Here is a 13965-nt window from a genome sequence, read left to right as displayed (position 1 = left end):
TGTCGTGTAATTTGACAGATTATCTTCTCTTGGAGGCTACATGCGGCGACGCAGTTTCGGGGTCATAATTCATGCTCATTGGATTATGTGGCTGTCAGATGAGTGATAGCCGTGCAGGCCAGTGATAGGTCTCACAAACCGACAGGAAGAAGCCTGGTCGTTGTTTTATGATTCCTAATCCAACACAAATCTGAATTTGTCTGATTCAGGAATGTTTGGCACATGTGTTTCCTCTTATTAAGTAGAATGTGCACGCTCTTGGCGGAAACGAGACACTCCAATCCAATTAAGAGCGAGCCTCAGGTTTCCATCAATTCGGAAGTTTGATGATCAGCTGCAATTAGTCATCCCGAACATTTCCGCCCTACAGGCGCACTTGCCAGAATACTGTCGAAGCTGTGGATCGTGATCATACAGGCTAACAACAAGGCAACATGTATATGAACCGTTGGCATTATTGGATCAACACTGGTCGGTCCGTTAATCTATTTTATTAAACAGACCTAAATGCATTTTCATCCTAAATTGCAGAGATTACCTGTTAGATTGGGCTCTCTGTTGCAGACATGCACATGCAATCGTACACACACATTCATGCACACAAACACCCACACATTAGCAAACAGTTGCTTTTTAGCTTTGCTTCAGTGACAGGTTTTGTTGTCTCACATTTAATGAAGAGAAATACTTGTTGTAATTACAGTTCCTCGCTTGATACATGCCTGTGTGTGTGCCTTTGTGTGTGTGTGTGTGTGTGTGTGTGTGTGTGTGTGTGTGTGTGTGTGCGTGTATGTATGTGTGTGTAGCAGGGTTGTCGGCTGGTGCCCAAAGCTTAATCATGTCCAGCCTTGTGAGACCGCATCACAGTGATATGTGTGTGTAGGTTATGTGTTTCTCTGTGTGTGTGTGTGGGTGTGTGTGTGCGTGTGTGTGTTTATAAACAGAGCAGGCTGTCTGTTGCTCAGTGCTGAGTGGATGTGACGGGGCTCCTGATGGTTTGTTTTAGGTTGGACCCTGATACTGAGCAGTCTGTGTGTGTAAGTCTGTGTGTGTAAGTATGTGTGAGTAAGTCTGTGTGTGTAAGTCTGTGTGTGTAAGTCTGTGTGTGCCAGAGAATGAGAGAGAGAGGAGAGAAGGGATCTTTCTGGTCATGGGGTGCAGACGGGAATGACCACTACCAGTCCAGAAGCCCAAACTCCCCAGCCCAAATATCTCTCTCTCTCGCTCTCTCTCTTTCTCTCTTTCTCTCTTACACACACACACAACCCCCTCACACACATCTCCTCACACACACCTTAACACCTCCCTCTCTTCCTGTTAGTCAAGCTCATGTTTTTCCATGGTATATATTTTTGTTATTTTCAACATGCGGTTCAGTGTAGTACTTCTGAAATGTGTTCCCTTGGTGGAGGGGTTAAGGGGGAGAGGAGCACGGAGGCAGAAAGTAGCAGGGAGGTAAGTAAGAGAGTGAAAAGCCTCTCTGCACTGAAACATGAGTGATTATAGAGTGACAAATTCCTGTGAACCTGCCTTGTCGTCAGTTCTATTTTGGGTTGGGACATTATGCGTGCATTCACGTCTGTATGTGTGTGACAGACAGAGAGAGAGAGAGAGAGAGAGAGAGAGAGAGAGAGAGAGAGAGAGAGAGAGACCAAGCAAGCAAGAGCAAGAGAGGGCGTAAACTTGGGAGTTTATGCGTCTGTGTAAATGTATATGAGTGTGTGTATGTGTGTCACATCTGCTCCTTATACTGTAACTTTTTCATGTATTCCTGTTTAAGGTTTAGACAGTTTCTCTGAGGCTCTTTTTGTGTGTTCCTTTTTGGGCTGGAAGCTTGTCTCCCCAGGGATACTAATATAGTTTATTTGGAGTCTCAGTTCTGTTGAGATAAGCCTCCTGATTGGCTGAGACTGGTTGTCCCCCATCAGGGACCTTTAACAGCAGGACTAATGGGAGAGTCAACGAGCCGCCAATCACATCACTCCCTGCCCTGGACTTAATTGAGCATGCCAGCCAATTGGAGTTTACGCACAATTGCATTTTGGTCTTTGATTGGCTCATTGAATGGCGTCCAAAGTCTCTCCTCATTCACTCCACTGATCATCCTGTCGGGTTTGAAGACTTCACCCTGTGATCAAACGTTTGATATGATCAGGATCAGCATGACGTCTCACCTAGTGTAGATGCTACTAAAGTTCGTCAGAGTGGTTATGTTCATGTTACATTATGTCTTCCTGGATACGGTGTGAAAGGGATCCAAAGCTCGAAGATTAGAGATATGTGATATGTGATAAATAAACACACACACACATAAACACAAACATCTCGCCTGCTCTTCTCTCTCGTCTTCCCACCATCTTCTGTTTGGTTCTGGCCTGGCAGAGACGAGGCACACCGGGCACGAGGCCTGGTAATGCCACCCTATGGTGCCCACAGTGTGGGGAGATTTACCGGCTCATGTGCCACAGTCTCTGCCTGCTCCCTTAACGGGGCTGGCAGCATGCAGCAAGAGTAACGAGGGACAGGGGAAGGAGACGAGAGGGAGGGAGGGAGAAAAGGAACAGACCAGAGAGCTAGTCTAGTTTGAAGAGTTCTGCTGGGCTGTGACTGCCAGGGGGACACAAGTGTGTTTAGAATTATCTCTCTCTCTCTCTGCTTCCCCTCTCTGTCTGTCTTTATTTCTTTCTCTCTCTCTCTCATTCCTTTTTCCTCTCCCACTCTAAGCCTCAGTCATACTTCACCATTCATCTTCTCCTCTATTTAACACAAATACATCTTCATCTGTCCACAGAGCTTTCATTTGGGTCCGTGTAAATCTAGCCTAGCGGCACATCCATCTCACTTGTTTGGATAGCTAATTCTTTTTGATGAAAATTAGCCTTCCCAGCTCCCTGCCTCTCTCCAAACCCCCCCCCCCCCCTCCACCCACACCAACACTCCGTGCCTGTCTCTCTCTTCTCTCCCGCACTCTCTCTCCCTCTCCCTGGCTGCCAGTGACCGTGTGGTTAATGGTTGCGGTTTGAGAAACAAAAACAGCCGTAATTGATAATGAGACTCAGACTCTCTGCCTGCGAGCGCCCCGGGGAGCATCCCCCCTGCCCCCTGCCCCCAGCCCCCTGCCCCCAGCATCCCCCCCGTCTCTCCCTCCATCTCTCATGTGTCCTGGGTGCCTATGCAGGCTGACAGACAGGCAGACAGGCCTGCAGAGAGGAGATTGAAGAGAGCTCCATGATTCGTCCCCAGAGATTTGGGGAGTCGTTTATTTCCTGATGGGTTTGGGATTGGGGGAATAGTCATCTTTGAGGAACTAAGGAAGGAAACTGTCAAATATGTGTGTGTTGGTCTTACAATGTTGGTTGTACTTGATACCAAGTTGACTGGGAGGCTTTGCAGAACTACTGTTAAAACGACTGTAGACTCACTGTTTACAATCCCCTGGTAAAGTGTGGGTCCATGGTTAGTGATGGGACATCCCACAGTTTTTTCTAGTGTGTGTGTGTGGAGGGAGGGGGGGGGACAGTCAAACGGGGGAGACACTTAAACAAAATTGTCTTTATCTGTCTTTCTCCCAGGCACAATCGTTTTTAACACAAATATTTTTCATCAAAGCCTTTCCACATAGGATGGTATTATTTTTAGATCGCTCTGATAAATGAGGGGTTTCACATATCGGGATGTGGTTTGGAGGCAAAAAGTGAGAGAAGGAGTTGAAGGAAGAAAAGAAAAATGGAAAAAAATGGCCCCACCGCAAAAAGCTTATAAAACAACATGTGAAAAATCAGCAGTTCTTTAACAGTTAGCTTGTCATTTTTATTTGCCTCTTCAGATGGTGGCAGCCCTGGTCTTTTCAGGCTGTGCCAGCTGGGAATGGCTGCTGGCTGGAAGGCCCAGGCCTGGCCCTGCTTAGCACTCCTATTATCATCACCACACACTGTAATTCACATGTCAATCACTGCACAGCAGAGGGAGAGCTGGAGGGAGAGGGAGGGGATGAGGGGTATGGGGCCTTGGACAGGGTAGAGAGGCGAAATACTTCCAGGCCCCTAATAAGCCTTCCTCATCCCCTCAGATAGGAAAGACTGGCCAATGCTGGGGATGGGTTGGCCAGGGTATATGGGGTCAGGGCTGGGCTAGTGAGGGCTTGGCTGGGCTTGGTTTACACTGGACTGGGATAGGTTGGACTTGGCTAGTCTAGGCTGATCGGCCCAAGATCAGACGTGCAGAGGAGAGCATGAACTGCAAGGTTAAACTAGACCGCACAGAGCGCAGGAGTATTCTGCACTGGGGGATCTAGAGAGTCTGGCCTACGATGACAACTGGGACTGGCCTGGAAGAGACTGGATTACATCTTTGTGATGTAACGCTGGTTTGGGGCTGGTGGTGGTTCCAGGTCAGAACTGAGACAAACAATTAGTCTCGCTTCTGAACGTTTGGAGAAGATCTCCAGAAATCCTGCCACATCAGATCCTGGTTTAGCCATGAGGAGATGAAATCCTCATATGAAGAAGAATGTTTCATCTCTCAAACTGCCTTTCTCTCCAGAGACATTTTTCAATCTGGTGAGACACCATAATTTAAACCCCGCTCAAACGGGAACTCCGAAGACAGCATGCTATTTCAATCAGAACCCTGGTCCCAGACCCATCAGTGTGCCTGCCAGAGTGTGGTCACACTCTCACTCAAGCACACACACATGCGCACGCAGACAGACACACACACACGCAATACACCTTCACACATGCATCTCTCTCGTTCTGTCTCCCCCTTGCCTCTCTCTCTTCCTCTCTCTTTCTCTCTCTTACTCACACACGCTCACACACACACACACACGCACACACACGCACACACACGCACACACGCACACCCACGCTCACACACACACGCACACGCACACACACGCACACACACGCACACACACGCACACACACGCTCACACACACACACACACGCTCACACACACACACACACACACACACACACACACACACAGCCTGCCAGCGTGTGGTTTGCTCTCATGATGCTTTAATGCCTTGTGGGTTCTGCTCTATCAGGACCATGAGAAATGATTTATTAGCGGCTCCCGCCTGTATTTATAGATAATGAGCCTCCGTCACTGTTAATAAAGAGATCCCGTTCTCTGCCTGGAAACACAGCGCCTCTTTAAGGGATTACTGTCACTGCTAAACAATAGGATTGGGTCTAAAGATAGCATTGTGGTGTGTGTGTGTTGTGGGATGAGGGGAAGGGGGGGGCAATGGGGGGGAGGGTGTAGGGGCCACTAATGGTGGAAACAATCTACTCTGCCAAACACAGACTTTGATACGAAGAAACACATTTAAGATTTATGCTCACTCAAACACACACACCAACACACCCTCATACTGACACGCAACAATTGTTGGCAAGACTCAAGACTTGGATGAATCGGATGTTTTATAATCATTCAGTCCTATACATCTCTCAGTCATGAAGGTCCATCTCTGGTTTCCCTCCTCCTGTCTCCTTTCTCCTCCTCTCTCCTCCTCTCTTCTCCTCTCCTCCGCTCCTCACTGAAGCATTTTATAGAGGCTCAAGCTGGCAAAGAGCATCCCTCATTATGACTGGATAAAATATTGAAAAGCATGGAAGTAAGTGTTTTGTCTTTATGTATTTCTGATGTGCAGTGTGCATGTGTGTGTGTGTGTGTGTGTGTGTATGAGTGTGTGTGATGATAATGATGACGAGGATGAAAGAAAGACACATGATCACTCTGGCGGCCATGTCTGTTTGTGTGACATCATTCTGTCTCCTTCTGGTTCCAATCAGCCCATCTCATCCTGTTAACGACACCTGATAGATTAATGACCGATAAAGTGTGCATGTGTGTGCAAGCATGTGTGTTTCTAAGTTTGTGTGTGAAGAAACGTCTGTGTGTGTGTGTTTGTATGAGTGTGTGTTTGTATGAGTGTGTGTTTGTATGAGTGCATGTGTGCGTGTTTGAGTGTGTGTTCTGTAGGGGCCTACTAAGGGGCTGCAATCAGACAGCTCTCAAATTAGCGCTCCATAACTACATCCTGACCAGGGCTTAGAGTTCTAAAGCTAAAGGAAAGTCCTTCCAGACCATATACCCATCACACACACACACACCACACACACAGACACACACATACACACGCTCTGCCTCTCTCAATTTCTGCACACGGTATCACATCTCTTCGCATGGTGAACTTTGGCATCTGTGGGGTTGGGGGAGGGGAGGTATTGGACGGGGATTGTGGGGCAGTGGGGGGATGTCATCAATTTCAGCAGATTCCCCCCCCCCCATCTTCAATTTCCCCCTCTCTCTAACCCTTCCTCCTCCTCCTCTTCCTCCAGCCCTTCCCTGATCCCAATTGGCCCACAAAGCTGAGAACAGACACACTCCCAGAGTAGCATCCACTCCTCTGCATCCCTTGTAGAGGCTGAATGCAGGACAAGGCCATCTGACTACCCAGTATCTCAATCATACATCTCTGTGACCAGGTATCAGGAATACACTCTGGGGAGGCTGTGACACACACACACACACACACACCGTCTTTGTTCTGTAGGGAGGGAATGTCTTCTTTCCCACTTTTTTCTTACCATGTAAATCCTTATGCCTCCTCAAGAAAAGGTTGTGTGTAGGGAGTATGGATCAGTTCCTGTTAACCACAGTCTAAAGTGTTTAGGAGCCTGGCCCTCTGCCTGTAACCGGTGGGGGGGGGGGGGGGGGGGGGGGCGGTTCTGGGTGATCTGTTATGGGTTTATAAACTGTTATAAAGAGGAGAAAAATATGATGAATAAGTATGAATGTTCTGGATGACTTGTGTTGATGTGACCTGCCACCAGGGTGTCACTGAGCACTAAATTCACAGCCTTTGGTCAGTCTATCGCCCCCAAGTGGTCCGTGGTGTGTGTGTGTTCTTACTGTTAACATGACATGATGTCATTGAGTCTGGAAGTGATTCCGTTTAGCTATGATGCTATTGGCCATCTTCCAGCAGTGTGTGTGTGTGTGTGTATATGTCCCTGAATTAACAAAGACGAAGCTCAGTGCTCTTGCAGTGCTCTGGAGCGGTGCGATGATGAGGTCATTTCCCCAGAGCTCAGTGCTCGGAGAACACGCCGACATCCCTCCATCTTCCCTCCGTCGCTTGTCCTTTTTCATCTGTTTTCTTCTCCTCTCTGCTCCCTCTGTACTTTTCCCTGTCTATTTACCTTGAATCATTCTTTATCACTCACACATGTCCCCCTCTTCATCGGGACACACGGTCAATCTCTTTCCCTCTCACGTTCCCTCAAACACACGTATCGTCACTCGCCAGCCAAAGACAGCAATCCTGCCTCTTTTCTCCCTCCTCCTTTCTCTCTCAGTCGCTCTCTCTCACCTTAGAAGAAGCTCTCCCTTTCCACTTGTCACCTCCCCCCCCACACATACCTTCCTCTCTCTTTTTCTTGCCCCCCCCCCCCCTCTCGTCACCTCCTTGGTGCTCTGTGTGTGAGCTGGGCCTCCCCCAGGGCCCTGTCAGCGGCACACAGGCAGCAGTTGGAGACACTTCCTCCTGGCCCACACAGAGAGAGTCCCAGAGTAAAGGACACGGGTTCTGAATCAAGTCCATTACACCATGTTATCCTACGAATCTACTCATGTTGTGTAGCTTTTGATTACAGTGAAGAGTGTGTGTGTGTGTGTGTGTGTGTGTGTGTGTGTGTGTGTGTGTGTGTGTGTGTGTGTGTGTGTGTGTGTGTGGTACATGGTGGGGGGTATGAGTTTTTTTTTTATCAAGGTGAATATTTTGGAATATTTTTGTATAACAAGATAAGAAACTTGATCTTTCCTGCCTCTCTCCCCTTCCGGATGAAATTATCACATTTTCAAAGCAATCACACACACACAAAAACACACACACACGGTTGACTGTGAATGAGGTGAGAGGATGGAAGGATGAGAATGTGTTTGAGAGACGGGAGCTTTAGAAGTTGAGACGAACAGGAAACCCTCATTTGTCACCCTTGTCTCTGAACCTGTGTGATCTCTATGTGGGATGAAGTGTGTAAGGATGTGTGTGTGTCTGTGTGTGTGTGTGTTGGCAAGTGGAGTGGAGCTCCTGAGAATGAAGTCTGCTTATTTTTGATGAAGTATCTTTGAAGCGGTCTTCATATCATCTGCCTCCGGAACAAAGCCTGAGGCTTTCTTTTTGTCTTCATCATCTGTCTGTCACTCTTTCTTGCTTTCTTTCTCTTTTCTTTTGAAGGACTCTCTTTCTCTCTCTTTGTTTATTTCTCTTCTCTCTCTCTCTGTCTTCTGACTTCTCCTCACCTCAGACACATGGTGATTATAGTCACTTCACAGACAAACGTGTCAGTGACATTATAATGCTATTGTCTAGCGTCTGTGTATGTGTGTGTGTGTGTGTGTGTTGTCAGGGATAATGAACAGGGAACAGGACAGAATCATTTGTCATTTGTGGCTTTGCAAGTCACAGGATTGTGACCAGTGACAGAAATTGAAGGGTGCACATGTGTGTGTGTGTGTGTAGGTGATGTCATGACTGTTAGCACTGCTTTCTCACACTCTTCAACCCGACCCTAACAGTTTACTGCCAGAGTAAGTGTGCTGGATGTGTTATGCCTGTGTGTGTGTGTGTCTGTACTTCAGACCACAGGGAAAGAGTGGTTTTCCAAGTCTGAGGTTATTCTCTGTTCAGCTAAGGGAGGATGGCAAGTCTTTTCAATGTATGTGTGTGAGTGTGTCTAGAATATGAGACTGTGAGGCAGAGAAGGCCCAGCCTATGGAGTGTTAGTCAGTTTGAGCTCTAAAGCGGAGCGACAGAGTTTAATCTTTTGTTAATCAGCGCCTCGGAAAACTCACTCATGCATCAGCAGCCACAGATTACTCTGCCTCCCTCTGTCTCCTCGCTCTGCCCCTCCTTCTCTCCCCCCTTTCCTTCCATCCCCTCCCTTTCTTCCTACTTCCTCTCCTTTCATTCCCTCCTGCCTCGCCACTCCTCTGCCTCTCCTCTGCCTCTCCTCTCCTTGAGTCTTGGGTCAACTGTAACTATGAAAAAATATGTATTTTTTATACTTCCTTATTGTGTGTTCAAGTGTACAGTTTAAGTTTGTGTGAGTGTGCACGCATGAGTGTGTGTGTGTGAGAGTGCGACCAGAGTTCCAAACACACCGTAAGATGAGCCCATAAACAGGCCTTCAGGACCACTTATCCCTCTCTGAGAGGGCTGGGGGAGTGGTGAGGGGCTTCACTACAGAAATCAGCTGCTCTGTTTATGTACCTTTCACTGGTGATTACCGGTCCAATCTGTCTGTATAACAGAGGAAATGTCAGCGTGTGTGTGTATGCGTGTGTGTGTGTAAGTGTGTGTGTGTGCGTGTGTATGTGTGTGTGTGTGAATGAATGCCATGTAGAACCTTAGTAGAGAGTGCTGGAGGGAGCTCCTGGGTTGTGTGGGGCTCCAGTATGTGTTTATTTACTTACAATATGAAATACCCTGTGAGTCAGCGGAGAGAGAGAACAGGAGAGGAAGAGGACCACCGTGGCCCTGCAGCATGTTTAAATCGAGTGTTTGTGTGTGCGTGTGTGTTAAGCTACAAACTGTTTCAGACACTAGTAGTGTGCCTGGCACTGAGCTAAGTTTCCACGTTAGCTTGTGAAGACTGTGGAGCTTGTCAGTGAGCAAGTATTCTGGGAGGCAGGTGGGTGCGTGTGTGTAGGCGAAGGGCAATAGAGACTGTGGAAGACACCATGTGGTGGTGTAGGAGGTTATTTACATGGAACTGCAGTGGCAGATGGCTATTTTCCACTATTTTAGTCTATCCTAGCATAAATATGAAACACTAATCTATCATGATTATCATGAAGTAAACTTTCTAAAAGACCGTTGTTGATCATTTAATGTAAAAGACTCGTTTCTTTGTCCACAAGATGTCACCATAATTCCACATTTCTATTTCTATTCGAGTTTTGTGCATCAAATCCAATGTTTTTTTAAATTTTTTTACAACGAACAGCAACGAATTCCTGACTTTTGTAATGCTTTTCTGTCTAAATAAAACATGTTCTGAATCGGCTGTACTTTGCCGGACCAAGTTAAATTCCCTAACATGTGACCGGAAGCGGGATTCAGCCTGAATGCAAAGTGCGTCATCGAAGAGACCTGCTCACGGGGATAATCTTCTCCGTCCATTAGATAAAAACAGACCGATTCAGTTTTCCGATTTAAAATGGTGAAGATAGCTTTTAGTTCTGCTCTAGCTCAGAAGGCGCTGGGAAAGGAGCTGCCAGTGTCCGAGAAGGTAAGCGTATTTGTTGCTCATAGTGGAGCAACGGTGGCTTTTACGGTGCTTCTGCATTCGTACAGCGGAGGCCTTTATGACATACGTGGGCTTTCCCTGCGACTGTATGTTGACACACATCCACGCGTAGACCGACTGTCCCGTTCACACCATCTCATTGATAGACAGCCAAATTAGGTATTAGTCATTTTTTGAGGGTTGCTTCTGACGCATTAACAAGCTGCACGAAATGGGCCCTATCCAGCATCTCCAGCGTCATTCACTGCGTTGGAAAGGTTTCCTATTATTAGATTGATCTAATAATGTGGCCTGGTCCTTAATTTTACACTTTGCATTATTCAGATTCACCGTGCAGGGTCTAATAGCATTGCTTTTATAGTCATATAAGCTGAATATAGTTAAGGATATATTCTGGCAGTGTTTTCAGCAAACTCTAAGCATGTATCTGTCGTGTGTGCGTGTGCGTGTGTGTGTGTGTGTGTGTGCGTGTGTGTGTGTGTGGGCGGGTGTGTGTGTGTGTAGGACCCTGAGCTAGCTTCTGCGTCGAGGAGCAATGAGGGCTCCACAGGTCGTTGTCTTCTAACGCTGCTTGGCCTAGCCTTCATCCTTAGTGGACTCATCGTTGGAGGAGCCTGTCTCTATCGCTACTTCACCCCCAAGGTACAGTATGTAGATGTGCGTGTGTGTGTGCGTGCACACACGTATGTCCCATCTCTCTTGCAAGACTCTGTGCCTCTGCTGAATCCTGCCTGTTTCTCAATACAGTTCATTCTAAAAGGGACATATATTGTTTATGTAGTCCAGGACTTTTTCAATTCCAAAGGAGAGACAGACTCAGCACTATTACCCTGTAACTGTTCCAAATTGGAGTAGAACTGAATAATAAAAACAAACCTGTCCAGATGCTTTCGGTGGTAATTTTGTGTGTGTGTGTGTATGTGTGTGTGTTGTCCTGCAGAGACTGTATCATGGGGCGATGCAGTTCAGTGACGTGTCCAGCGGCGCAACGGAGGAGAGCCAGCCGTACTACCTGCCGCTGGTGGAGGAAGAAGTGGAGATATCTGACAACATGGCCGTCATCAGCGTCCCCCCGCCTCGCTTCAGGCCCGGAGACCCTGCTTACATCCTGCATGACTTCAACAGGGTGAACAATGAGCTCTCTCTCTCTCTCTCTCTCCTATTCATGTCTTCCCTTTCGTTATTTTACGTGTTCACACACACACTTGAACACACACTCATGTGACTAATGATAATGAGTTATTGTGTGTGTAGAAGCTGACGGCGTACCTTGACCTGACCCTGAGGACCTGCTTTGTGATCCCCCTCAACACCTCTGTGGTGCTGCCCCCCCAAGACCTCATGGACCTCTTCATGCAGCTCATGGTGTGCATTTGTGTGTGTGTGGGTGTGTGTATTTGTGTATGTGTGTTGGGGAAACGTCACCCCTTTTTATGAATTCCTGTAAATCATTGACTGTTGTTTACCCCTTTTCCCCAGTCTGGTTCTTACCGGAGCTACCTGGTTCAGGAGGACCTGGTGGTGACGGAGCGTGTTGACAATGTAAAAGCTCTGGGCCACTACATCCGCCGCCTGTGTGAGGGCAAGGACACCTACAGGATGCAGCGCCGCAGTGAGCTCCCAGGTGCGTGGGAGGGGAGGGGGGGGGGGGGGGGATTTTCTTCTTACAGAAGAAATTCAAGCTATCGTGTTTTTTTTTTTTTCTTCATTATTCATCTAACCAACTGGAAAGATCATTTTAATCAATGTTTATACTAATGTACTGGCATGTACAGATTGAAGCATAGATTTCATCCACAAAATATTCATGGCTTGTCCCTTTTAAGAGACATGAAAAGGTGCCGGAAAGACTGTATTTCTGCAGTGAAGGCAACTGTGTCTCCTGTGGGGAAATGAGATCAGGTCTGATAAGTACTTCCTTGTACCAGTGAGGGAGGAAAAGACACACAGTTATAACTGTTGTCGTTGAATAAACGATTACGGATAACTCAGTTTGAACTCCTCCAAAGTGGCCGACTCAAATACACATGGGTCTGTGTTGTTTTGTATTGTATTCAAATTCCTGTGTGTGTGTGCGTAGGGGGAGGCATGCAGAAGCGCTCCGTGGAAGAGTGTTTCACCATCCACCACTTTGAGAACAAATTTGTGACGGAGACCAGAATCTGCAAGGCCTGAAGGGGAGGAGGTAGGAGGGGAGAGACTGACCAGAGGTCCCTGAAGGGAGGAGAGAACGAGAGGCAGAGAGAGCAATAGAGGGAGAGAAGGCTGTCTTCCAACTCTTGCAGCAGTGGTGTTGGCAGAGAGATATTTTTGTACAAATCTAACTTGTAGATCATGCTTCTCTTGCTTTTGTTCCTGTGAACAGTGATTATCCTACAAGTTACTGTGCAGCTTTATGCCCGACCCCCTCTGGTTCTTTCCATATACTGTTATCACCTTTAACCCCTAGAGGGTCGTAATAACCGCCGCCCCCTCTGGTTCCTAAACTAGTACTACTAACTGAGTTAGTACTGAGGTAGATCCTTTTGAGTTAGTACTAAGTTATTACTGAGTAAATATTTGTCCCCTTTTTCATCTCGCTAACTGATGTAAAACTCATGTCTCTGCTGTATTTCTGTTTGTGTGGATACTGTAACATGACCTCTCATGTGAGTCGTTCAGCGTCATCCCCCTCAGCCACAAAAGTTTATGATGTACTGTTGCTCAACAGTATAGGGACAAGCTGTTACCCGGTTGGACAAAGTCCCCACAATGTTGTCAAGTAATTCATATCAAACATGCCTGTCTGTGTTGGACTGCTGTTTACCTTGTTAACTCATTGAGATGTTGCACTCCTAACCAAACTAAGACCCACGTATAGTTACATTTTGCTGACCCCTTAGTAATCCTGCTGTAGACATTACCCAGAGTGCCCTGCTGCTCCCCTGGGGTCTCCCACCCCCATGCTGTGGTTGGTTGTTTTCTATCTGGTTGTGGTGTTGTTCCCTTAAAGAGTTTCAGATTAGTGTCCTACAAAAATACAGTATTTGTGTTTGTATAGATCCCTTTTTAGTTAACTAATCGCTGTCGCTTAGAGAGACAATCAGACAGGAGACCGGAAGTGTGTATGGAGTTCTGTACTGTGTGTGTGTGTGTGTGGTTCAGATGCACAAGCACTGGGAGATGTCTGTCTTGAACAACGAGTAGAGAGTACTGTGGCAATGTTGTTAGAGTGACGCTCACTTTGTATTTGGTTGTCAAATAAAGATGAATTTCGTTACCTACCTACCACTGCAACACCTGTTGTTTTTGTGTTTCATGGAACTTTTAACTGTCAGCAGATGGGTGTGACAGTTAACACCTCAACACAGACACTTCTACCAATGTGTTGAACCACACGGAAACAGCGAGGCATGTACTTTTTTGATTTCACTTCACACATTGTCTTATCAGATCACACATCTACAGCAGCATAATGGAACTTGAGAAACATGTTTTTTTCCATAAACGTTATTAACCCTTGTGTTATCTTCGGGACATTCTGACCCATCAGTCATTGTGACCCACCGTCGTATTGCGACAACTTTACCACATACAAAAACAAAGTGAAGCATTTTCTTTTAACCGCCGGGCTGTCTCAGACCCCCTACATTGCAA

General features: G+C 46.9%; 1 protein-coding gene across 1 annotated transcript; it reads left to right on the top strand.

Moving 5' to 3' along the window:
* Positions 1-10131: 10131 nt before the first annotated feature.
* On the top strand, positions 10132-13594 carry LOC134032401 (integral membrane protein 2A-like). The gene is made up of 6 exons (XM_062476373.1): positions 10132-10311; positions 10834-10971; positions 11270-11455; positions 11584-11694; positions 11809-11953; positions 12410-13594. The coding sequence occupies exons 1-6, from the start codon at positions 10240-10242 to the stop codon at positions 12502-12504; spliced, it is 747 nt and encodes a 248-aa protein (XP_062332357.1). The 5' UTR covers positions 10132-10239; the 3' UTR covers positions 12505-13594.
* Positions 13595-13965: the final 371 nt, after the last annotated feature.

The sequence above is a fragment of the Osmerus eperlanus genome, chromosome 13, assembly GCF_963692335.1.
Source record: "Osmerus eperlanus chromosome 13, fOsmEpe2.1, whole genome shotgun sequence".
In the NCBI taxonomy this organism is placed as follows: Eukaryota; Metazoa; Chordata; class Actinopteri; order Osmeriformes; family Osmeridae; genus Osmerus; species Osmerus eperlanus.
Note: the sequence above shows the minus strand (reverse complement) of the source record. Positions and strands in the feature narration are given on the sequence as shown.

Bases quoted from the DNA above. Each gene is read 5' to 3' on its own strand.
- LOC134032401 (XM_062476373.1), top strand. From the start codon at position 10,240: ATGGTGAAGATAGCTTTTAGTTCTGCTCTAGCTCAGAAGGCGCTGGGA. The intron at 10,312-10,833 runs GTAAGCGTATTT...GTGTGTGTGTAG, and splicing joins AGCTGCCAGTGTCCGAGAAG to GACCCTGAGCTAGCTTCTGC. The intron at 11,954-12,409 runs GTGCGTGGGAGG...GTGTGTGCGTAG, and splicing joins GCGCCGCAGTGAGCTCCCAG to GGGGAGGCATGCAGAAGCGC.